This window comes from Diceros bicornis, chromosome 5, assembly GCF_020826845.1.
Source record: "Diceros bicornis minor isolate mBicDic1 chromosome 5, mDicBic1.mat.cur, whole genome shotgun sequence".
NCBI lineage: Eukaryota > Metazoa > Chordata > Mammalia > Perissodactyla > Rhinocerotidae > Diceros > Diceros bicornis.
The window spans coordinates 38,797,116-38,822,088 of record NC_080744.1 but is presented as its reverse complement, the minus strand read 5'-3'; the positions used below and the strand labels follow the sequence as shown (position 1 = coordinate 38,822,088).

Here is a 24,973-nt window from a genome sequence, read left to right as displayed (position 1 = left end):
TCTTCTGAGACCACTGTTGTATATGTAGTCAGTCATTGACTGCAGTGTTGTTATGTGGCACATGACTGTACTGGATTTTGCTAATTGCATCATTGTGTTGTCTAGCATGTTCCTTTGTCGCCTGTATTTCTGCAAACTGAGAGTTAGGTTTAGAAGTTTAATGTGCTTTGGGTTGTAATATTTTTTTCTCATATAAGACCAGTCATTTTGGTTTATAAATATCTTTTTTTGGGTCCTTATCAGACATCTGTAATTTGCTGGTTGTCTCCTGTGAATCCTCCCCATATTCTCCTTACTTCTTTTTTTTCTCCCAGATCCCAGTCCTTTGGAGTTTTTCCCCATCTTCCGTAGATTCTACCTGTTTCTCACAATTCTGCTCTCTGCCTAAAAGGCATCTTTCCAGGTTCTTGATAACATCAGGTAGTTCTCCTCTATCACTGCCAGAAGGCTGGATCATTTGAAATTAGTATCTCTCTCTGGAAGATTGTGGCGGGGATGTATATCTTCAAAGAGAGGAATAGAAGTGTACCTTTGTTTTATTCCTTTTTAAAAAATCTTGTTGGCTATTTTATGAAACTGGCTGATTTAACTAAAATAGCAGTGTCACACAGTTGTACCTGATAGGAGGAAAATACTTTATGAAAAAATGAATCCTTGAGGCTTTTATATCAGAAGGGGCTTAAAAAAACAGTAACAGTGTCACAATTTCTGTTAGTGGTCAATAGGGAGGTGATCAGAAGATGTAGTACGATTCTTAACCTCTCTGCATGGTATAAATTCCTTAAACATCAGTAATATTTCTAATCTATTAAATAATATATTTATTTATTGAACTCTTATTGCCTACCAGCCACTAGTGCATAAAGATGCACAGCTTCTAGGTTCTGTTCAGATTTCCAAAGGAGATGCATACATAAATGACTGTAATACTGTGTCATAAGAGATACAGTGATTGTCACTGTGAAGTGTAATGGGAACATAGATAAGGGAGTAGTAGTTCTTTTGGGGAAGGTTAGAGCAGACATCAAAGCAGAGATGACATGTGAGCTACGTCTGGAATAGTGAGTTGGCATTTACTAGGAAAATATGGTAGAAAGGCGGTGCTAGGTAACAAGAGCAGCGTGAACAAAGATAGAGCAACAATCAGATGTGCAGCATGTTTGGCAGACATTATTCAGACCCTTGTTGCTAAGGTATATGGGAGGACATGATGATGAGGAGACTGGGACAATAGGGTGGGTTAAATTATGGGAGAATTCTGCCTATGGGAGAATTTTTTAAATATTTTACTGTAGGAAGTAATGTACCTTGAAGGTTTTTCAGCAGTTGAATTATAAGATTTGTATGGAAAGTTTCTTAGAACCAGGAGAGACTGGAGTCAGAAAGACCCAAAATAATAACAGTCTAGGTTAGATATGGTGAGATTCTGCATTAAGGTGATGGGAATGGTCAGAAAGGATGGTTTGAAGTAGATTTCTAGGTTGAGTTGAGGGACTTAGGAAATGATAGAATATGGAGTATGAGAGAGAGAGAAAAATCAGAGCTGACTGAAGTTTCTCTTCCGGCAACTGAGTGAGTGGTAATGCTGTTAATCAATTTAGTAAATTGTGGAAAAGATAATTCTTTTTCTGATATGTCACATATGCAATTGCTGCAGACTCTCTGAGTGGTACTATTACAGTAAGTAGTTGAAAATATGGCACTGGGGATGTTTGGGAATATATTTTTGCAAGTCATTGCAGTGGATGATATTTGGTGCTGTTGGAAATGGAAGGCATGGCCCAGAGACAGCATGTAGAGTGAGTGACAAGGGAAGAGGGTCAAGGAAAGAACATTTTTCTGGATACTTAGCAGTATCACAGGTTTATAAAGCTGTTGAGTTTCTAGAGATATATATTTTGTTTTTTCAATCATAATCTGGCATGTTTTCAACTTTATGCTGATACTGAGTATTCTTGAAAACTGTTTTTCAAAATACAAATGTTCTTATTGATTTTTAGATTGAGATTCTGATGTATTGCCAACTGACCAGCCGACAGAAGCTGCTATATCAGGCACTAAAGAACAAAATTTCCATTGAGGATTTATTGCAGTCTTCTATGGGCTCTACCCAGCAAGCACAGACCACCACCAGCAGCCTCATGAATCTGGTCATGCAGTTTAGGAAGGTAAGAACTTAAATCAACTGCCTTGGAGTTGTCTTTTTTTAACTCATTTCAAGAAAAAGGCTCTAGCCTTGATGCCAAATAAATAAAGGCTGTTAAAAAGAGATGAAAATGGGAAAGTATATATTTACAAAGGTAAACCTTCAGGGTTTGGGATCCCCCATCATTTTATAGAGTGGCGTCTGCACATGGCAATGTTGTCTTATCATTTCCCTTCCTCTTAGGTGTGTAATCACCCAGAGTTATTTGAACGACAAGAAACTTGGTCGCCATTTCATATTTCCCTAAAGCCATACCAGATTTCAAAGTTTATATACCGTCATGGACAGATCAGGGTCTTCAACCATTCACGAGACAGGTGAGCAAATATTGGTATCTGTTTACTCTAGGAGTGTTTTTGTAATTTGGGGTTGTGTGGCTTAGTAAATGAATTTAGTGGAGAATGTTAGAGTTCTGCAACAATGAGGTATTTAAGCAAAGGGTGGACAGCTATTTGTTGAGGGATCTTGTGGTTTATCAGGGGTTTAACTGGGTGACCGTAAAGGCCCTAGCCACTTCCATTTGCCTTTTTGAATTGAGTAATGTACACCTGTGTGCAAATATGTACTTGCAGCAAGAGAGATCAGCAAATGCTTCTGCCTCCATACTAAAATTGCTCTGTGGTGGCTTATTTTACACTTGGAATAGCACTTGTGGGAGAACTGATTAGATTTCAAATCAATCAAATTTACCTTCTTCCCAGAATCAGCAATGAGAGATTTGGTAAAGGTGAAGTAGTTGTTAATGGTAATATGCTAGAGACCACTTCCAGTCATAAAATAGGTATGTAGGTCCATTCTACACCTGTGACTGAGGGTGGCCCTAGCTTCTGTTATTTTTTAGCAAGCTCCCACGGGATTCTTATGCACATCCACATTTGAGAACCGTGAATTTTGGGGGCCGGCCCGGTGGCGCAAGCAGTTAAGTGCACGCACTCCGCTGCGGCGGCCCGGGGTTCACCCGGGCACGCACCGACGCACCGCTTGGCAAGCCATGCTGTGGCAGCGTCCCATATAAAGTGGAGGAAGGTGGGCACGGATGTTAGCTCAGGGCCAGTCTTCCTCAGCAAAAAAAGAGGAGAATTGGCAGATATTAGCACAGGGCTGATATCCTCACACACGAAAAAAAGAACCATGAATTTAGAAAGCTCCTTCTATAGAGAAACAATAGAAATAGTATTATCAAAATAATTATCAACAGTATTTAGCATAATAAAACTGAAATTGAGACACATTTCTTGGGCTTAATTTTAAGAATTCTTTGTCTGTGATAGCTCCAGGCTAATACTAACTAGATGGGCAGGGGAAAACAGACCAGAGCTGTAGCGTTTTTTGTTTAATATACTATTTGATAACTTACAGTGCTGGTATTCTGATTCTCTGAAATAAAATGAGACTGCTTTGGACTTGCATTATCTTCTTAGGCCTTTATTAAGTACTTAGTACTTTCTGACATTTATGCCATAACTTTTGCCTGGTAGTATGGTAACACACCTCTTCGAAGTAGAAACAGTTGTAAACCTAAAAGATTCTCTTTAGTTTGGAGCCTCCAGTCTAGTTAACTTGCCAATATTTATATTTGGGTTTGGATTTATTTTTTTTACTTACTTTACAGGTGGTTAAGGGTTCTTCTTTCTCCATTTGCACCAGACTATATCCAAGAGTCTCTCTTTCACAGAAAAGGTAGGTGTTTTGATTTTTGGGAAGGAAAATATGCCAAGAATTTACCAGAATGCTCTTTGTTTTGCTGAGTGACTGATTTGGAACTAGTACTGGTTTTGCCTGCATGCTAGGCCTTTATTTGTAAAGTCTTGATAAGGTTTAAGTGAATTAGTCATCTTCATCTATAGATGCTATGATTTATGCTATAACAGGAAGCAATTGAAAATTATTACATTGATCTTCCATCTTTATTTTATATCTACCTCTTAAAAATTTCTTACACCCTTGAACCTTGACAGAGACAATGCCAGGACTCTTATTATTGTGACTTAGTCAGTTCTCTCCTCCTTAGTCTAAGGAAAAGAAGCTGCTTAATTTTGAGCATTGTCCACAGCATTAAGGCCAAGGTTCAGAATCTTTCACCTCTGTCCTTTTCTTTCCTTTCCTTTTTCCTGGCATGATAAAAAGAGGAAGACAGTTAGCCAAGGATCCCAAAACCCCAAAGGTAACTGATGAGCCAACTCCACTCTGGCCCATATATGCCATATCTTATAGGTGTGCCTTTTCTGCTTGTGATTGTAGTACAAAAATATGACACCCTGACTTCCATCAAAGTGGCTGCATTGGAACCTTTAGAATAACTTTTGATTTTTAAGTCAAAATTCAGCAGTTCAGCAAGCTTTAGTTGAGTATTGTCTCTTGGCTTGCTACTCGGTTTAACTTTGTCCTTTCATATTCCAGGTGTTAATGAAGAAAGCTGTTTCTCTTTCCTTCGCTTTATTGATGTATCTCCAGCAGAAATGGCAAACCTCATGCTTCAGGGACTTTTGGCCAGGTGAGAAGTTTGCTCATTGTTTGATGAGAGAGCAGTTGGAAATAAACAGGGACAAAGGTTGAATACTGTGAAATTAAATATTTAATATTGTGTCATCTTAGGGAGCCTTTCATTCTTTTTCTATTATTAAGAATAAAAATTTTTATAAGGGAATCATAATTTTTTTGGATCATTTAGTAATTGCATGATGCTTCATGATATACCTTAAATAAAAAACTAGGCTCTTCTCCCAAATGCTACCAGAGGGTCTTCAAGTTTTCTTAATTTCTAGTTAGTCTACCATGTTTTATGTGCTTCTACAGGGCAAATGGTGGCTGGTGATTCCTTTAATTAGTAATGATTGTAGCATAGCCTGCCTTAAGTGTTCTGGGAAACTTAGTTCTATGTTCTTTTTCTTTGGAATAATGGTTTTCACTTATTTTATTACTTTGTATTTATGTAATAAATAGTGACCTCATTGGGAAAGGCTGTCTCCCTAATATGAGGATGTTTTTATGATAGAGTTTTTGTGATAGAGTTGAATATTCCTTAACACTAAGAGGAGCTTTACAGAGGATTTGAGTTCTCATAGTAGCAAACTAAGACTCACCAAAGGTAGAATTTATAAAACGCAAGTATGAAATGGCTTTATCTGAAAGTAGGAAAGAACTGTTTCTAAAACGTTCAGAATTTACAAAAGAAACATGTTAATGAAAGACAAGGTTCCTCACTGCTATGAACTACCCTCAGACCTCCATGGAGCACTGAATAAGCCTGTCTGCTGTGGTTTGTTTCAGATGGTTAGCTCTTTTCCTGTCTCTGAAAGCCTCCTACAGGCTCCATCAGCTGCGCTCCTGGGGAGAGCCAGAAGGGGAGAGCCAGCAGAGATATCTGAGGAACAACGATTTCCTTCTTGAGGTTAATTTTCCACTCTCCTTTCCCAACCTTTGCAGCTGTCCTTTGTTAAAGGTAAGCAATTATTTCAGCATCAGTTACCTATGTAGTACTGTCTTCCCCTTTCTTTGAATCAGTAAAAGTAATAATAAAGTGAATGATAGCCTAACGGAGCCAAAAAGTTCTCAGAAGAGTGGGAGCAGTGTACTGTTATAACTTACTATATGTAACTTAATAGACATATATAACTTACTATATGTAACTTAATAGACATATATAACTTACTATATGTAACTTAATAGACATTTTGTATGTATATAATTATATATATATATTTGTGTGTGTGTATATATGTACTTTATATTATATTTTGCATATAACTTTATTGTGAAGTACACAGATCTTAATTGTACAACCCTCTGAATTTTTACATGTGTGTGTACTTGTGTAACAACTATCTAGATTAAGATATAGAATATTTCCAGCATCTGGAAGTCTCCCTCATGCTTCTTCTCATTTAAAACCTTTAGTTCAGAACAAACCAACAAATAAAGGTAATCACTATTCTGCTTCTAGATTATTTTTGCCTGTTTTTGAACTTTATGTAAATGGAATTATCCAGTATGTACTCCTTTGTGTCTGGCTTCTTTCTCTCAATGTTATGTCTATGAGATTCATCCATGTTGCGTTATAGCGTTGTTTTTTAATGCAATGAAGTGTTCCATTGTCTGAATGGACCACAATTTATTAATCTCTTCTACTGTTGGTGGATACTTAGGTTGCTTCTTGTTTGGGGCTATTATGAATAAAAGTGCTATGCACATTCTTGCACATGTCTTTTGATGAACATAAGCACTGATTTCTTTGGGGTTTATATCCAGGAGTGGGACTGTTGTGTCATCAGGTATATGTATGTTCCTTTTTTTTTGAATATGTAGTAGTATCTCATTGTGATTTTAAATTGCATTTCCATGAAAAGTAATGATGTGGAGCACTTTTTCATATAATTGTTGACCTTTGTAGGGTAGGTGAGGGGGAAAATGATAGGAAGTAAGGTTTTAGATGTAGGTCTAGATCATATGGACCTCATAAGTTATTGCTAAGGATTTGGATTTTATTCTGAATGAAATGGGTAACCCTGGAGAGTTTTGAGAAGAGATTTGTATGTTTATTTGTTCTAGTCCTTTAACTAGATTAAAAGTTTAGAAAGTAGGACATTTTCCTTGTATCCTCTAGAAAATTTAATGAGTCCTTAGTCTTATGGTTAACTGCTGTTGAATGCAGGATGTTCTTTGGCTGGATCTGGTATTTGCCCCCTATACACTGAAGAACCCATATGGTTTCCTCCTTTTCTCTTTTCCCAATTGGTTTCTCAAGCTTTGCTCCTTGTACTTTTTTGGATTCTGGAGATGAGATCAGTAAGGCAAAAGGAGAATAGAATTGGATTCCAACCTGTTTGAAATAATATAGTTAGTGGTGGCAGGGTGACTTCCTACTAGTGAAATATTAGTGTCTGATGAAGAGTTGCTTAAAAAACCTCCTATAAAAAATTCATATGCATTTTGTAAGGTATATATCTAGTCAATTTACTGGGTTGTAGGGTATGCATCTGGTCATCTTTAATAGATAATGCCAAACAATTTTCTAAAGCAATAGCACCAGTTTTCACTCCTATTAACAGTGTATGAGAGGTTTTAGTTGCTCCACATCCTTGCCGGAATGTGATATTGTTTGTCTGTTCATTTTAGCCCTTCTGTGGTATCTCATTGTGGCTTTAAATTACATATACCTTATGAATAATGATATTGAATACCTTTTCCAATGCTTATTGGCCACTTGGATAACCTCCTTTATGAAATGCTTATTCAAGACCTTTGCTTATCTTTCTATTAGGCTGTCTGTATTTTTCTTAGTGATTTGTAGCTCTTTATGTATTGCAGACATCTCTGTAGCTTACTTTTTCACTCGCGGTGGTGTCTTTTTTTCAAATAGTTAGCATTTTTTGTGTCCTATTGAAGAAATATTTACCTGTACCAAGGTCATGAAGATAATCCTCTATGTTTTTCTCCAAAAAGTTTTTTTGATTTATATCCATATCCATTTGACCCAACTCCGTTTATTGAAAAGACCATCCTTACTGCACTGCAGTGTCACTTTTGTTGAACAGGTGGCTGGATATGTGTAGGTCTGTTTCTGAACTCTGTTCAGAAGGCTGTGTTCCATTAGTCCATTTGTCTATCCTTGAACCAGTACCACTCTACTTAATGGCTGTAGCTTCATAATAAGTCTTAATAAGTGGTAGCACAGGTCCTCTAGCTTTGTTTTTCTCAATATTGCCTTAACTGTTCTTGGCCCATTGCGTTTTCATGTAAATTTTAGAATCAGCCTGTAAATCTTATTTTAAACTCTTTTTTCAGCAATATAAATAGTGTAGGCCAGTGGTCCCCAAATGTTTTTTGATTATATCCTTGTTATTAAAACATTCTTAATCCATTTCAACAGTACCTATAATTATTTTATTTACAATGATATACATATACTAACATATTAATATTATTTACATTGTGAAGCTTGCATGTGCTTTCTTTGGAGACCACTGATCTGGATGGTAAAAGAAGCCTAATTGAGTAAGGAATGGTGATAGAGGGGAGGACCTGATATTTACTGGAGAAAGTACTCCTTTTTTTTCCGCATACTCTTCACTCTTTCTCTCTCATGCTGTTTTCAGTTGTTTGATCTCAAAGGCCAGTGGGATTGAGTGAATGAACACATCGATGTATGTCAGAAGAGCTTATTGATTGAATGAATCTGCAGGGGCAGAATGTGATCTTGGCTTGATGGTAGAGTGTTGTGTCTAATGCTCTTTTCTTCCCCTGGTCCAGGCTACCTTCAGAATAGCCTCCTCCCAATGTCAGTCTACTCCCACAGAGAGAAAGCACGTGTAGTTAATGTTGTTTACAAACCTGTCATGCACCAGTGTCTACTGTGGGCAAAGTGTGTTAACAGTCACGGTCCCTGTTTTCTGGTTTGAAAAATCATTCATGCATACACAAACTTAAAAAGACTTTAAGAGTAAAAATGATTCTTCAAGATAAGAGTTGAAAGAAGACATAATTTACTGCCAGATTAATGGTAAATGATTAGTGGTAAAGTTCAGAATGGGAGATCACTTTAGGTTGAAATGGACAAAAAAGTCTTTATAGAAATGATATTGTTTAAGCTGGATCTTGAGTGGTAGGGGTCTGGATAGGAGGAAGGATATTCCAAGTTAAATATTTGAGTCAAAATAAAGGACAATGTGAGAAAAAGGGCCAGAAAGGTAAGTCATGGGAGTCTTTGAATGCCAATCTGTTGGGGTTTAGATATTAAACCAGGAGTCCCAGCGTTTTTTTGGTTTGTTTTCTTCAACAGGTAGTACAGTTGTAGTCCAGGGGGAGTAAAGTTTTGGTGGTTACTATCAAGCCATGGGAAGGAGTTATCTGATAGCTGGCTTCAGGAAGGCCACTAAATCACTCAAGTCACTACAGCACTCCAGTGGGGATCTCTGCCATTGATATTTGATGAAGATTCATCTCAGTGTGTGATATCAGGAAAGACTGGACCCAGGGGTCCATGTTAAGGAGGATGTTAAGCAAAACTTCCAAGTATCAGGTACTGAGGACCCATCAGAAATGGTTGTAACCAAAAGGCTATAAAGAAAGGGTCAAGGGACTCTGATTGATTTGGATATGGATGAGCATTGGCAGTGGAGGAATCATTTCCAAAACCCAGAGTTCAAGAGAGGATCCAGAAGGAACAGTAAACTGTATATCAAGTTTAAAGCAAACACTTAGGAATGAGATTAGGAACTCTTTGATGTTATGCTTGAAGACAGAACAGAGAAGGCCCAGGTGCAGGGATTTACAGGGAGACAGATTCTGGTTAGGAAGTGTAAAGAGTGGGTAATGAAGTGTGACAATTGAAAAGAATAGGAAGGTATTTCAGAAGGGATAGTTGGGCTTAAGTCGCGGTTGAGTTCATAAGAGAGAGGAGACTCAGCTTTGAAGACTGAAAAGGAAGAAGGCAACAAAGAGGGATGTTGAACATGCAAGAGAGACAATTGATAGGGATGCAAAAGTGGTTAACTACTCTTTTTATGTGGTAGAAGACTCTGGTGAATAGCGATAGGAGCTCTAATTAACAGAAAGATCCTTGTCTACTGCGAAGAATATTTTATAATGTCCAGAAAGTCTGAAACTAAGCTTAATATGGAAATAAAGTGCTATTAAGTACAGTTAATTAATTTAACTCTTAAATAAATTAATTAAAGTTAATTAAAAGTGCAATTCTGTCTTTTTTTTCCTTCATTCTATTTTCTCCTCCAAGTAAGAATGCAATTTAGATGTTTGGAAATTTTATACAGTCCTTCTTGTCCTTGTGGTCTTGGTTATTTTAGGCACCTTGCATTTATAAGTTTAAATAAATGTGTGCTGAATGACTTAGTAAGTATTGCTGCATTGTAGTAGTGTTAGTTTTCCGTTTCGAACTTGGTGTGTATCCTCATCTGAGGGAATGTCCTTCAGCCTAAAATTATAAGTATAGTCTTACTCAGTATTTAAAATAGAATTTTGTGAAGAGTTCTAACTTTTCCTTGGAGGTTGGGAAACGTGGGTGGGATTGGTAACTTGTTTGATCATCCATTAATTTTATTATACATCAGTTATGTTTGCCCTGCATTTGAGCCGAGAGCTGGAGGCATTTCTTGGAGTGAGGAATACCAGCAGAAAGAAGCTAACGTATAGAAAGCTCAAGAGTAATTGCAAGAAGGGTCCATTGTGAGGGGCCAGACTGGTGGCATAGTGGTTAAGTTCGCGTGCTCCACTTTGGCGGCCCAGGGTTCACAGGTTCGGATCTCAGGTGCAGACTTGCGCACTGCTCATCAGGTCATGCTGTGACGGTGTCCCACGTACAAAATGGAGGAAGGTTGGCAACAGATGTTAGCTCAGGGCTAATTCCTCACCAAAAAAAAAAAAAAAAAAAAAAAAAGCATCCATTGTGGATGTTAGCCCCTGTAGTAGTTATCTATACCTACATAACAAATTGCTCCAAAACCTAGCAGCTTAAAACAATCAACATTTAATATCTCACAGTTTCTGTTGGTCACGAATTTGGGAGCAGCTTAGGTAGGTGATTCTGGCTCAGAAAATCTTACGAAGTTGAAGTCAAGATATCAGCTAAGATTATAGTTATCTGAAAAATTAGCTGGAGCCATAGGATCTGCTTCCAGGTAGTTTACTTACATGTTTGGTAAGTTGGTGCTGGCTGTGGCTGGAGGCCTCAGTTTTTTTGCTGTGTGGACTTTTCCATGGGGTTGGCTGCCTGAGTGTCCTTATGGCATGGCAGCTGGCTTCCCCAGAGTGAGTTATTTAAGAGAGAGAGTGCAAAGAGGAGCCACAATGCCTTTTATGACCTGGTTTGGGGAGTCTTTAAGTCTAGCCCACACTCAAGGAGAGTGGAATTAGGCTCTACCTTTTGAAGAGAGAGGTATCAAAGGATTTGTGGACATATTTTAAAATGACCCCAGCCCCTTACTGTTGGGCTGATGTCTTTATGTTAGTTACTTTATTATAAAGTTTGTTTTGGTATTCCCTCTTCTGAGATTTTGGCTTAGGCTATAGATGGGTTCTCACTGTGACACCATGAAAGTTCTTAAACTGGAAAGGATATTGGTATCTCTCCCTGCTCTCCATGTCACCCGTCTGTTCACAGTTTTATTAGCCACAGCAAATGTCAGCTGGGGAAGATATTAAATACAGTATAATATCTGGCTTTCGTCTTCAACAGGAATTCATTGCTCATAAGTCCTAACTCCTTGTGAGCAAAATTTGTTTCATTGCAAGCTCTGTTCTATTCTATATCTTGCATTTTCCTTTGATTTGCCAACTTATTTCTGATTATGTCATTTTAATTATTCATAAACATAATGCTGAAGAGATGCTGGTTCTCCAGCTCCTTGTTTTGCTTTCTTTTGTGGTACTAGGAAGTGGAGTAGCCTTTTTTAATATGCATAGTAAACACAAATTATGTTTCAGAGTTTTAATGGGAGAACGTGTGAGTTGAATCCAGATTCCATGTTCAAAGTCAGTCTTAAAAATGAAGTTTGGAGTGCACACACTCTGCTGCGGCGGCCCGGGGTTCACTGGTTTGGATCCCGGGTGTGCACTGACGCACCGCTTGCCAAGCCATGCTGTGGCGGCGTCCCGTATGGAGTGGAGGAAGATGGGCACGGATGTTAGCCCAGGGCCAGTCTTCCTCAGCAAAAAGAGGAGGATTGGCAGATGTTCACTCAGGGTTGATCTTCCTCACGGAAAAAAAAAAATGAAGTTTGGGATTATTCTCAAGCTGACAGACCTGAGAGAAGAGACACGGGGAAATGCTAAAATTGGAAGCAAGTGTCAAGATTCTTTCTCTTGTACTATTCAATTAATTAATCCAATTAATCCAATAAAATTCCTGTGGAGCTACCAAATTGCCTTTGAATTAGTTTTCCCATATTCAGCTTTGTCCTCTTAAGGCAGAAAATCCTTCATTCTATTCTCTTCCTTGCCTTCATTTGTTTTATAAAAAGTAGTTGGTATTATTCCAGCAGCCTGTCTCCTAAATACAGCTTCATATCATCAGATCAAGGTGAAGGCTTTGTTCTTATTCCTCTGAGGAGACAGATAATGAGTCTTGACTTTGCTCCATGTTGCCATCTTGTTCTTGGAAGGCTCTCTCAGATCACATACTACCTAAGTTGTATTCAGCAGTCTAACCCAATCCTCCCTTCCTCCTTCCCCTCCATGGATGTGAATGAATCTAGACAGTGAGAAACTTTTTGTTTCCCCCAACGTGCCTGTAAAACCCTTGTTCTCACCCTGCAGTGAAAATTAAATTTGAATTCTGGGCCGGCTCCGTGGCTTAGCGGTTAAGGGCACGCCCTCCGCTGCTGGCGGCCCGGGTTCGGATCCCGGGTGTGCACCGACGCACCGCTTCTCCGGCCATGCTAAGGCCGTGTCCCACATACAGCAACTAGAAGGATGTGCAGCTATGACATACAACTATCTACTGGGGCTTTGGGGGAAAAATAAATAAATAAATTTAAATTTGAATTCTGTATTACAGAGTTCAAGGAAGTACTGTTCTCATAATACTGGCTTTGGGATGATACATAAACATCAATGAAACAAGAACTAGGCTAAGGACACAGATCAGATGACACTTAGGGGTGTTTTGAACAAAGTTTAGGGCCTTTTAGAATCTTTGTTGACGTGGAATGCTTGTCTGATATTTTCTTCTCTTGTGATGCTTATAGAGCAAAAGCCACAGTGGTTCCCTGTGTTCCACTTAATTTCACCATGCTTCAGCTTGCTTTACTGGTGAGAATTTCAAGAAAGAATAGTATTTTAGTTCAAAACTTTCATAAGTTCATTCTCACACACCTCCCTCCCCACCATGGGCTCTGGCCAGAGCTCCTTTTCTTGTACACTTTTGCAGGACTGAGAGTGCAAGTTTCACACATGAATCTTTTTTTTTCTTTTCAGTCTTCTTTTGCTTAAAAGAATAAAGACAAAAACCAAAATCTCTAGGATATATATCATTTAGTCATCTTTTGGGGAGGCAGAACAGATTTTATACTATGTCCAGTTAAATGTCATGTTAAAAATGTGATTGGCAGAAACAGAGTACCAGCATTGATTCCATCTTCTGTCTTCAGCCAACAATGAAACTGTTGTCATGGTAATGGTCTACTTAGGCATCATATGCGTTGAAAGCTTTATATACTCTACAACTCTAGTGAGCCAACCAGCTCATAGAAATTGGAGGCATTTCAGATTTTGCAATTTAAAATACACAAAAGGATCTGAATATAAAGAATTGTTTTGAAAAGAGTGGTATGTGTTTAAATTTTAAACACTATTCTCTATTAAATGCTTAGAGAGCTTTGACTGGCTATTGATGAAGAATCCCCCAAACAGGAAGTTTTCAAAAACTCTTCTGCTAAATGTTAATTTGCAACTACGGTATCTATATCTGTCATTTTTTCCTGAGATCATGAGAGCTGCCAGCGCTCCTGTGGAAAGCTCTGGGAACCCATTGTGTTCAGGATTTTTCTGTATTTTATTTTCCCCCTTTTTGTTTGGTCACTGAAAATATCTGTGAAAATAGAATCTGCTATTCTAGCAGATTCTATCTTCAGAATAGAAACAGAACTGCTAGGTCTAGCAGTTGATCTCCAAACACTACGCCCTTTCATTTAAAGTGGGACCTTTTCTCTAATATCTAAGTTTGATGTGTTCTTTAAGAACAAAAGCTGGAAATTAATTTCTAAGTAATGAAGACCTAATGTTAATATAAGTATTCTTTTTAATTTTAAACAAGACATAAAGAGCAAAGTTTGGCCCCTTGTTAAATGGGTAAGTCTGTATCTGAGGGGAAAACGTGTGTTTTCCATGCTACACTGTGGCAAGAGGTGTGCAGCTGTAGGGCCTATCATCTTGCCCTACTTGTTTTCTCTTGAGACTTCTGTATGGTACCCAAAGACTCTTTACAAAAGCCTAACTTCACTGCTGTGTGCATATTCTGGTGCTGGTAGCAAGATGCACACAGCTGCCAGTGCCTCCAGGGTAATAAGACATTCAAGAGCAGGAGGACGGGACAACAGAATAGCAAAATTTGTGACTACATTGTAACCAAGTCACATCTCCCATAGTGTGACATTCTGTTTCTTTCTTTCTAATTTGTTGTAGGCCAAAATAGACCAAAGAAGTAATGAACCTTCTTTTTTGTCCCTACCTCCCCCAAGCATCCTACACAATGGTGTTTAAGGTGTCCTTTGTGTTTTGTGTTAGCATTAAATTTTTCTGTATCTAGCAGTGTCTAGCAGTTCATGTCATTATATGAAGGAAATGTGGGTGGTGTGGTATCAAGGACCACCTATACTAAGGAAGATTTGATGGAACCAATGTTAAGAGAAAATAATCTAGAAAAGTATAGATTGAGTAAAATATGCTGGGGGTAGTCAGGATTTCTCTAAAGGTAAGACTGTGTATGTTGAGCATTTTGAGCTAGTGAATTATTTTTTTTAATCTGATATCAGAAAGCTACAAATCACCTTGGCTTAGTGACTTCCAGTGAGAATACCACCTTAACCAAGCTCATATAAGACAAGTGAACATGTTCTAATTTGGGAATGACCACCCTTGGAAATAGAATTATCTTTAGATTTTTCCAGAATGGTATCGTAAATAATGTATTGTGTTAAAAAGGATTCCCTACAATGAATGTTGTATCCCTTTCTTATTAGCAGTGTTGGAGAGAAAATAATTGAAGGAAATGTTCATTTTTCATCTTTTACCTTTATACTCTAGGAATGAAGTAAGAAACAGACATCTGTTGGATTTTGCCATTTGAGAATACTTAAAATGAGAGTGACTTTAAGAGATCCCTGACAGAGACATGGTTTAGTTATAGCTCTTTAGAAGTTAGTAAAGAATTCAAAAGTCTTTAGGTCAGCTACTGTTGCTACCTCAGCTACCTGGGTGGCAGTGGACACCTCAGCTAGCAGCCCTAAACTACTGCTACTGTAGCTGGATGACAGGAGCAGTGGTTGCTAGACTTGTGTCATCCTTCTCTCCCCTCTTTCCAGGAGGGGCAAGACGAGCTGCTGCTCATAATCAGAAATACACTTTAGGAAAACAAGAAAATTGGCTACATTTTTTTACCTTCATCTATGCATCAGCAATAGGATTTTTTTAGTAATGTTCCCAGCTGTTCGGTAGTCAGTATTGGAAGAACAGAGGACCCTCAGTCCAATAATCTTCATAATGATCCTCACACTAGGCATTCAGATGATAATAGACATAAACATGTAGAGAGGTGGACGAACTTCAGTGCTGATGCTAGCCAACATAAAGATGAGAACACAGATATTGTTGAAAAACTCTTATCGGAAAGTTAAAATTCTTTTCTGGGTAATGACAGGGACCTCAACAGTTAGAGAAAAGGGTCAAGCATGTCAAAGCTTCATGGGCCCAGCATTGTAATAAAGTGTCATAAAGACTTCTGTACTCTATGATTAAAAACCACCGAAGATGGCCCAACTCTGCTAGAAACAATTAAAGCCTTTCAGTTTGTTCATGACCGTTATTTAAAAGATGCTGATTGGTTCATGGAAGCAGAGTATGATACACTTGTCCTACTAGACAGCTTGTGATGGCTTCTCTCAAACTATGATCCTAAAGAGCCCATTTACTTCCGGAGAAAATATGTACTGAACAAAGAAACCTTGAAGAGATTTGGTACTAGAAGCTTCTGGTACTTGAATTAGAACTATTATTCTCCTGCAGAGGGTCCTGGTGACTACTCACCTTGCAGTTTGTTTTCTTGGCCTTACAACAGTCTATAAATTTGACAGCCTCGTGTATTATCTTCATCCATGTGGTTATTAGGTTAGCAACCTGCCTTATTTGAGAAACCAGTAAAACAGATCAGTGAAGTAATCAAGAACTAAGATCTAAAGATAAAATGTCTAACATTGCACCGAAGAAAGCACTGCATCTGCAGTATAGAACACTGTGATCCCACTGACAGATTCTTTGTATGTGAACATTCCATACCTAAAAAAATCTTTCATAAGCATGACTGTAAACTGAATCTTGAACATAAGCTTTGTCTGTTAAAACGTATTGGTACAGTAATATAAACGAAGAATTTATAGTTTTTAAATGGTGGTCAGGTAGAGGAACTAGAGAGAGATTGTTTTCTGTCCCTGACCACTTGTACTGATGTCACCAAATAAATAAAACAGCTGAACTTGCTAGAACTACACTGCACTGTTAGTACATGCACGTGATGCTGAATAGATCTGCCTTAAAGAAAAATTTAGAGGAAATTATTGTTGGTCATTGTTGTTTTTAACTCAAGACAGGAGTTTTCATCCATGGTATAACAAATGAACCAAACTTCCCCCTACATAAACACACAGTGTTGTGTCTAATGAAAGTTTTGCTGTGACTTTTATAATTAACAGTACCTCCTCCAGAAAAAGGTATAATTAGAATGGCACTTGTTTAAGGTACATTAATAAAACCATTAGCATGGACCTTGACTTTGTTATACATTTGGTTCTAAATAGTGCCTAATTGTTTATTAGAATTAATAATATTCACTAGGAAGAATGTCTTTAAGTCAAATGTTTAATATGTGGCGTTTTTTCCGTTTGCTTACATTGAACATAATTGTCAATGGCACTAATTTGCATTTTGTTTTGTAGTCTCTGGTTTTCAGCAGCCACTGTAAAGCAGTGAGTGGCTACTCAGACCAGGTCATCCATCAGCGGAGATCAGCTACCTCCTCGCTTCGTTGCTGTCTGCTCACTGAGCTGCCATCTTTTTTGTGTGTGGCCAGTCCACGAGTAAGTGCCACAGGAGGGAAGAGATAAAATAGATGGTATTTGAAGAAATAAACCAATTTTCAAGGGATCCATTTCTTCAACAGAACTGTATTAAGCTAAAAGGTCCAAACTGTGTTTGGACCTTGAGAAACACGTAAATCCTCAGTATTTGGAAAAAGCATGCATGGTCCTGGCTTTCCCAAGACAGCACTTCTCACTTTGAATTGTGTTGGTTTTGAGAATAGTTGTATGGTGGAGAGGAGTGGCTTTTTTTCCTGACCACGTCTCTCCTGTGTAGTTCCTCTTACCTAGTCAGGGCCTCTACACTAGCATGGGAGCAAGCCATCTGTCAGGTAGATGATCACCCAACAGCAGGGTCAGGGACAGCAGAATATTTGAAAAGGAGAGGGAGCCATTTGTCACCTGCATTGAGGTTTTTGAGGGTTTTTCAGAGGAGGGGGCCAGATTGGGAGGGAGATTTGATCTGGCTTTATCGCCTCAGTACAGTCTCCAAATAACAAAAGGAAACTTTACACTCCAGCATCAAGAAACTTCTTAGTCTTAGTGTCCTGGACTGCAGTTCACAAGTGTGTTCCCTCTGAAAAGTGACTGTTGCCCCGTATTTACCATTCAGCAGTCATAGTCTTGTTTGCAGATTGGGGGTAGTTTCTATTGCGATTTCAACTTTGAGCAGCTGTTAGATCCTTCCGAATACCCTCTTTATCAAAACAGGGTGCTCTGGTGATTGCCGACAGCATCGCTACAGAGGCTCGCTTTGGCGCAGTGCGGTAGTTACTTTGCTTGCATCTTCCATTCTCTTTCCTGTCCTTAATGATCAGAGCCAGACACGAAGACGTATATGAAGGGAGAGGGACAGAGTAGAGAGGTGACCAGACTTTGTGGCTAGAGCAAAGAGTGAGCTTCTATCTTCCTAGCTTGTTGTTTCCTTTTGCTCTAAGGGGCAACTCTTAGTTAGCCAGGAGGCTAACAGGCTGACATTTCTTACCTTTCTTTGTTTTTATCTTGTTTTCTCCACTCATCCTAGTGAGTCTACTGTTTTCACAGTTCTGTTCAAAGAAGGTGGAACCTTTTGAATCTTTCCTAGTGATATTTTTCAACCATTATTTTATCAGCTTGCATTATTACTTCATTGAGTTGTCAAAGGTCAGATTCTGACAGAGGGTTCAAAGAAAGAGGATGAATGAAAATGAGATGATAGTACTGAGTCTCATTGACTCCTGCCTGCCTAGATTTCTTTCTGCTGGTCCTGTGCTACGTGAACTTGATTCCTGTGCTACGTGAACTTGATTCCCTTGCCACTATCAACCTTGATTTATATTGGCTATCCAGAAAGTATTTGGATTTTGTATGTATCTGGTTCTTCTGAAGCATTCTTGGTCTTTGAAGCTTAAGTTGATGTAGGGAAATGCACTTTTTCTAAGAAACATCTAAAGCCACGTGCTTCCATAGAAAGCAGCCTTCAGGCTTTATAGTTATGTGGTTTGTTTCCTTCTCATCTAATCTCATGTGTATACTGAGGCTTAATAAGAGGAAATCTAGATTTCTGAGAGAGGGATGTCAAGACATTTTTACTTCCATGTTCCCATTGTTTTATAGAACCAATAAAAAGTGAACTGCCTTGGACTGTAATTGTATTTATGGACATAAAAATTCTTCATTTGTACCACTGAGAGCTCTATAGCCAATCCATGCAGAAGTAGAGGTATAATGATGTACACCTGAAATTTATACAGTGTTATAAACCAATGTTACTGCAATAAACAAAAAATTAAAAAAAAAAAAAAAAGAGCTCTATAGCCAACAACTCTGAAGAACAACCCCACTCTCCCAACATACTCACACGTGCTTACCCCAACTATACTGCTTGAGTATTGTGTTCTGAGGAGCCTGAAGTCTCAACTATCATGCCTGGTGCTGCTGTTTCTCTAAAGAACAATAAATAATAGCTTGAAGAAGAGTATAATAGCATGAAGGTATGGTGGCGGGCAGTTAGCAGGAGAAAGCTTTTATTATTTGGCTGAAGGGATCCTCCCTAGCACTCTCCTTTCCTGTTCAGATCCTTTCCCCATATTTGTTTGTCGAGTTTCTTCACATAGCATCTGTTAAACTTGAAAGTGGGAGTAATTTGCACCATGGTCATGAGGACTAGAAGAAGGGTTTTAAACATGTCTGAATATTTTATACACACGTACATAAATTCTTACCTTTCAGATCAGGCCTGGGATGTGAATAAAGCAACATTTCATGAGATACTTTAATTATCTTACATTGCTTTCTAACTCATGTGTGGTGGGGAGAAACTGATTTCCTTTGAAGCTTCAGCCCTGGCCTTGAGTTAAGACAAATTAATTTTCCTGGCACATGCTATGAAAACTTTAGGGGCAGTTCAAGTCAGTGCCATTAAGGACGGAATTATTGGAGCTGTTTCCTCATTAGCTGAGAAAATAATTCTGCAGGGTTAATAAACTAAGACCCTGGGAATTGATCTTAGCAAAAAACGGCAGCGCTTGGAGCGGTCACGCTTCCTAGAGCTGGAGCAGGAATGTACGTGTCCTGAGGAAGGACGCACTGAATGCTTGAGGAGGCAGCCCCTGAAGATGCTATAGTTTAGGAAGTTAATGAAGCAAGAAACAGGCGTTAGCTCATGTGGGACTAAAGGGAGTACGCATTTCCATTTGTGAGGAGGGAAGAATGGTATGTCATGCCTCATCTCCCCCTGCTTCTGAGCAATGAAGAAGGCCACGTGGGGTTAGCAGAACGGGTGGAGGCTGTCTAGGATAGAGCTGACTTGGAAAGCACGTAGGACCTCATGAGCTCACTGCTTACGTATTTACAACATGACATTCTATGATTCTGCATATATCTTGATCCAGGGCTCCTGCCAAAGAAGCTTATCAAAACATTAAAAAATATTTCACTAAGAACTGTGCCTTGCAAACCTCCTAGTTTGCAATCCTGGACTTGGAAGGATATCAGCAAAATGAAATGGGAAAATAGGTGAAAGTTTATAACTGGAAAAGGTTGTTTTGTTCTTAAACTGTAAGAGTACCTAGAAATGAGTCCCAGGCAGGAAAAACACTCTTGCCTGTGTCAGTGTTCTCCCCCTATTCCTTCATACTGAGTTTCTAGCTTTTGATTTCTCATCTTGAGAATATGGGCCCAAAGTCTTTATATACAATTCCGATATAAGTTCTCCTTTTCTACAAAATAAAAAAAAATCAAAGCAGTTATCTTTGACTGTAAAATTGGTCAGTATGAATCTCTCATTAGAAAAGACTAGGTATGCTTTACTCATCCAAGAGTATGCGTGCTTTTTGAGATACATAGAACTGGTCATACTTCTGTAGTCCAGACCACTGCTTCTTAAACCATTTTTATGGAAGTATAACCACTATTGATTATGAGATTCTGGGACTCTACCCTAGATGGTGGATGTCTGCTCTAGTCCAGTATCTGCTGGGCTACTGCCAGGACAAGCCATAGTAGAGAGAGACCCAATTTTTATCCACTTGCTTTGTATTTCAGTCTTTATTTGCCTGTGGTCAACTTTCAGTGGGAAAATAAATAACTTGGAAGCAAGAGAACAAACTCCTTTTGGAGTGAGTAAAGGAGATTACCAAAACCTGCTCCTAGTGCTGTCTGGGTAAACTCATTTATATGAGACCCTGTCTGGGTTTTGGAGCTCCAGGGGCCCAGCTTGCTGTGGCCCTTTGTAGTTTTACCTCTGGACTGTAGATGGCACTGCTCCCTAGCGAACTCAGTTCAGCTTTGTCTGCAAGCCAGTTATGTGTTCTGTGGTTATTGGTAAATGATGTTCTTTCTCTGGTTTTGGTATCCTCTAGTCCCCAGCAGAGGCACCTGCAGCCCATAGTCAGCTAGCTGACTGTTTATGTATCCCAAGGCAGTATTTCTCAAGGCTTGGCGTGGGATGCTGGGGTGCTTGTTAAAAACCTAGAGCTATTGGCTAGAACCCTTAGACTTTCTTGATCAAAATCTGCACTTTAGATAAGCTCCCAAGAAGGTGCTTATACATACCAAAACTTGGCAACCATTGCCCTAAAAATTGATGGACCTGAAAACAGAAAAGTTAATAGCAAGATACAGAGGTTTTCTTAAATGTGTAACTTCCGAGAAGTAATAGAAACAATAGAACTACCTAACTAGGTACAGCCAGTGTTTTATGTTCTTATCTCTCCCATATCTCTGCCCTTGCTCCTTATACCTAGTTTCTCCCCATCTCTTGGTCTAGCTCCAAGGTTTTTCTGAGCAGTTTACTGCTTATAATGAGACTTGAGCATTTTTATCAACCTGGGCTTGCAGATAATCACCACCTCCAAATTTTAACAAAAGGTAACCTCAGGCTCCTTATCAGATGATTCACAGCCATCTGAATACACAGCTGCTTATTAGACTGGGAATGAACCCAAATCGCTGAAGATGGATAAAACCTATGTTTCTAAATTGGCAGGAGCCTTCTATTCCATTGGGGGGCAGCATTTGAGTGTTGTTGCACCTTGTGATGAGATAACAATTTGTGCATAGCCTCTACCCTAGCCAGGAAATGAATCCACTACTCTCTGGCAATTGCTTTGTCTACACCCCACCCCCAGTTTATGGCCTGAAGGAAAGGTTCTCTTATCTTCCATTAGATTTGTCAGTCAGCAACCTGGTGAGGGAGGAGGAGAAAGAAGTATTGATAAACTTGGGAGCTTTGCTGCAAAAACATTAAAGATAGCTTCAAATGCACCAGGCTAATACTTTTTAGTTGTTTAATGATGACTAACTAGCTCCAGCTCCTTTTCTGGCCCATCGTCTTGTGTATGGCTAATAGAACTTTGCCAAAAGCACTATCCAGCAATGAAAGGAAGTGGCAAAGTGATCAGATGTATATACATCTATGCTAGAATTATTCCTGACCTGGTATCCCAGGTTTATCTGCAAACTCCAGCACTCTTTGGATCTTTAGTTTGTTGCAGGTTCATATTATTGGAGGTTGGCCTTTTACCTGGGCAAGCTCACTAAGTCACTTATTAGGGACAGCTTAGTTTGTCAGAACAGGGAAGTTAAAACCACTAGTCTAAGAATTATCCACATTAGTCTCATTTCAAAGTTGAGGTTCTCAAAAGGCTTAGTGGGTGTGGAAAATGTGAAAGAGCCATTTCACATGAATCTTTCACTGCAGGTCACCGCAGTGCCATTGGATTCTTACTGCAATGACCGAAGTGCAGAGTATGAGCGGCGAGTGCTGAAGGAAGGAGGGAGTCTGGCAGCCAAGCAGTGTTTGTTGAATGGGGCCCCTGAACTGGCGGCAGACTGGCTAAATCGACGATCCCAGTTCTTTCCAGAGCCAGCTGGAGGACTGTGGAGCATCAGGCCTCAGAATGGCTGGTCTTTCATCAGGATCCCAGGTAAGTCCTCCGTTCTCATGGAATATGTTCCCAGAGAGATACTGCATGTGGTGGTTTCAGATGTTTGGAAGTCAACATTCTTGGGGTTTCTATTTCCTCTTTTGCCCTTACTAATTTATAGGTGAGAATACTTAACTAATTTGTGACTTGAGTAGAAAGAGAAATGTTTTTTAGATTTGTGCTTAACTACTCTCCTTTGACAAGCTTACAGCTGAAAAAGGAATGCCACTCTTTAAAAAAAAAAGAGAGGGGGGTTAGAAATAAACTTGGTAGGAAAGGCTCCAGGTCGAGTGAGTATAGTTGTCTTGTGCTGTTGCCAGTGGAATGAATGAGAATGTCGTCACTCACAGAAAGCCTAGTTTAAGTAGCATAAACAGTGTCCTGCACGAAGCACTAGAGATCTGCATGATAACCAGAAGAAAAACAGTGTGTTTTGTGCCAAAATGCTAGCAGATTCCCAGACCTCCTAGGGTCAAGGTCGAGGTTGAAAGGAAACTAGGTTTTCATCTTTGCTTTAGTGAGACTACTTTTAAGGAAACAACACAGGATTCATAGGCTCATGTTCTTTACTTACACCTGCTGACAAACTGGAGTGATAGCTCAGAGCTACTGTGTTAGTTTTGGTTGTCCATGTTCTCTGGTACTTTGTATTTATCTTACTGGCATGTGATGGAAGTAAACTAAAGCTAAGCATTCAAAAGAGAGAATCTGCTATTTCTAAGAGATAATTGGATTCCAAGGTTTAAGGCCTGATATTTCAATTTAACGTTAACTTTGTCAGGTGTCAAGGGACGTCAGATCAACCTGTTAGTAGCTTTGGGGGTGCTTTGAACTGAAAGATGCTACTTTGGGTATATGAGAGCAATATTGTATATGTCCTCATAGCTGACTGAGAACACATGAAAGCAGTGGGTGAAGGTATATTGTTGGAAAACAAGGGGAAAACCCAAGTGTAAAGCAGGCCTGAGTGTGGTGAGAATAGAGGAATAGAATCTAACAGGTTTGGAAACCACAGAATCCCAGGCAGAAGATGAGCACAGGTATTGAAAGAAGCAAGGCAGCATCTTATTTCTTCTTTCTCCCTTCTTCATTCTGGCTCCTAAGTTCCCAGTACAGGAGTAGAAGGCTTATTGCTGGCGCTGTGGGAATCTCTTGTGGCTTTTCCTGTTCTTTGAAAGAAAAATGGACCTTGTTTAAATAGCAGGAAGTGTCTGAGTTCTTTTCGCATCGATAAAAAGCACCAGCCTCACTGGCTGTTTACTGTGAGAACCAACCAGCTCCTCACTGACCCCATTGTGCTCTGTAGACTGGCTGGGGCTGGGCAGCGAGGGGTAGGGGGTGGGGCGGTCACTGGAACCTGTGTTTTATCTCTCTTTCCTCTATACTTTTACATTTTCTGTTTCCCTGGGAAGGGTTGGTCCCGTTATATTCCTTGAGAGCCTGACCAAAATCTCCTGGATTTTACTCTTTGAATGTGTCTCCATGTTTCACCAGGAGAAGGATGTACAATCCCTTCAAAAGTCTTTTCTCCTTGGAAAAAGGAGATAATATTTAAACTGTTACCCGAATTTTACTGCCACGGGATATATTTGTTTTGTCTCTGAGCAGGACCTTATTACACTGTGATCAGTAAGAACTTGTATCTAAGTGAAAATAGTATAAGTTTGTACCATAGGATTGTAGGGAAGATTGCAAGAAGGCAGGGTAGGTCTTTTCATTTCAACATTTTTTGAGCTCCTTTGTTTTAAGGAAGGGATTGGGCATGGGTTTGACTTGGCAGAATCAGCCTGATTTCTAGGGAATTGTGCTCTTCTTGGCTCTACACACTACTTAGCAACAGGTGGTGCTCTTGTCCAATGCAACTTTGGTAGCTCCCCCCAAAATGAGTAATAGATGCCAGGCCCAGAAGACAGCAGTGTGTACAGAGAAAGAAACCTGTTTTTTCTGCGTATCTTTCTAAGGCCAAATACTGGAGGCCGACTTCCTCTGTCTAGCATGCTCACCAGAGAAGCAGAAATATTGTTCATTGCTTAAGTGCTTTAAGGCTTTTGTTGAAGTGTCTTTCTTCTTAGGCTTTTTCCTTCAAGACAAGAAATCCAGTGTATCTACTTCCATCTCCCCCACCTACACAATAACAAGCTAATAGCAGGTACCACTTCTTGCTTCTTTCAGGCACATCAGAGTTCTGTCCTTCTAAGTGTGTGCACATCTTCATGTCTGGGCTTTCCCTGTCCTAGCATTGGTTCATTCTGGTTAGCAAAGAAAAGTGGATGTGGGAAGCAGGAATGTGTGAAAACCATTGAATCATGAATTTGAGATGAATTGAAGCTTCTCAAAATTCAGACACAAGACAGATTTGTATATGCTTTGTGTTGAGGGAGTATGTGTGAATGGAGAGAGAAGATAAACAGGCTGCAGAAATCGGATGAGCTTTATTAGCTTGCCCACTCTCACTCAATGACTGAGAAATATATGGGCTGCTTTTCTTTTTCACCTTCTTGTGCTTTTAATAAAAAAAGAAAGAAATTTATTGTCTAAAGCTGATTGGTAGCTCTGTG

General features: G+C 39.3%; 1 protein-coding gene and 1 pseudogene across 5 annotated transcripts in view; both read left to right on the top strand.

Moving 5' to 3' along the window:
* The window catches only part of INO80 (INO80 complex ATPase subunit), a 128,284-nt gene that overhangs the window by 68,439 nt on the left and 34,872 nt on the right, over positions 1–24,973 (top strand). For all 5 annotated transcript variants that reach the window (XM_058541268.1, XM_058541267.1, XM_058541264.1 and 2 more), the window contains exons 20-26: positions 2,001–2,168; positions 2,390–2,523; positions 3,819–3,886; positions 4,607–4,700; positions 5,477–5,648; positions 16,867–17,007; positions 22,190–22,415. In XM_058541268.1, the coding sequence (XP_058397251.1) occupies positions 2,001–2,168; positions 2,390–2,523; positions 3,819–3,886; positions 4,607–4,700; positions 5,477–5,648; positions 16,867–17,007; positions 22,190–22,415 (1,003 nt within the window). The remainder of the gene's footprint in view (positions 1–2,000; positions 2,169–2,389; positions 2,524–3,818; positions 3,887–4,606; positions 4,701–5,476; positions 5,649–16,866; positions 17,008–22,189; positions 22,416–24,973) is intronic.
* Positions 13,259–16,860, top strand: LOC131405970 (glycoprotein-N-acetylgalactosamine 3-beta-galactosyltransferase 1-like; annotated as a pseudogene).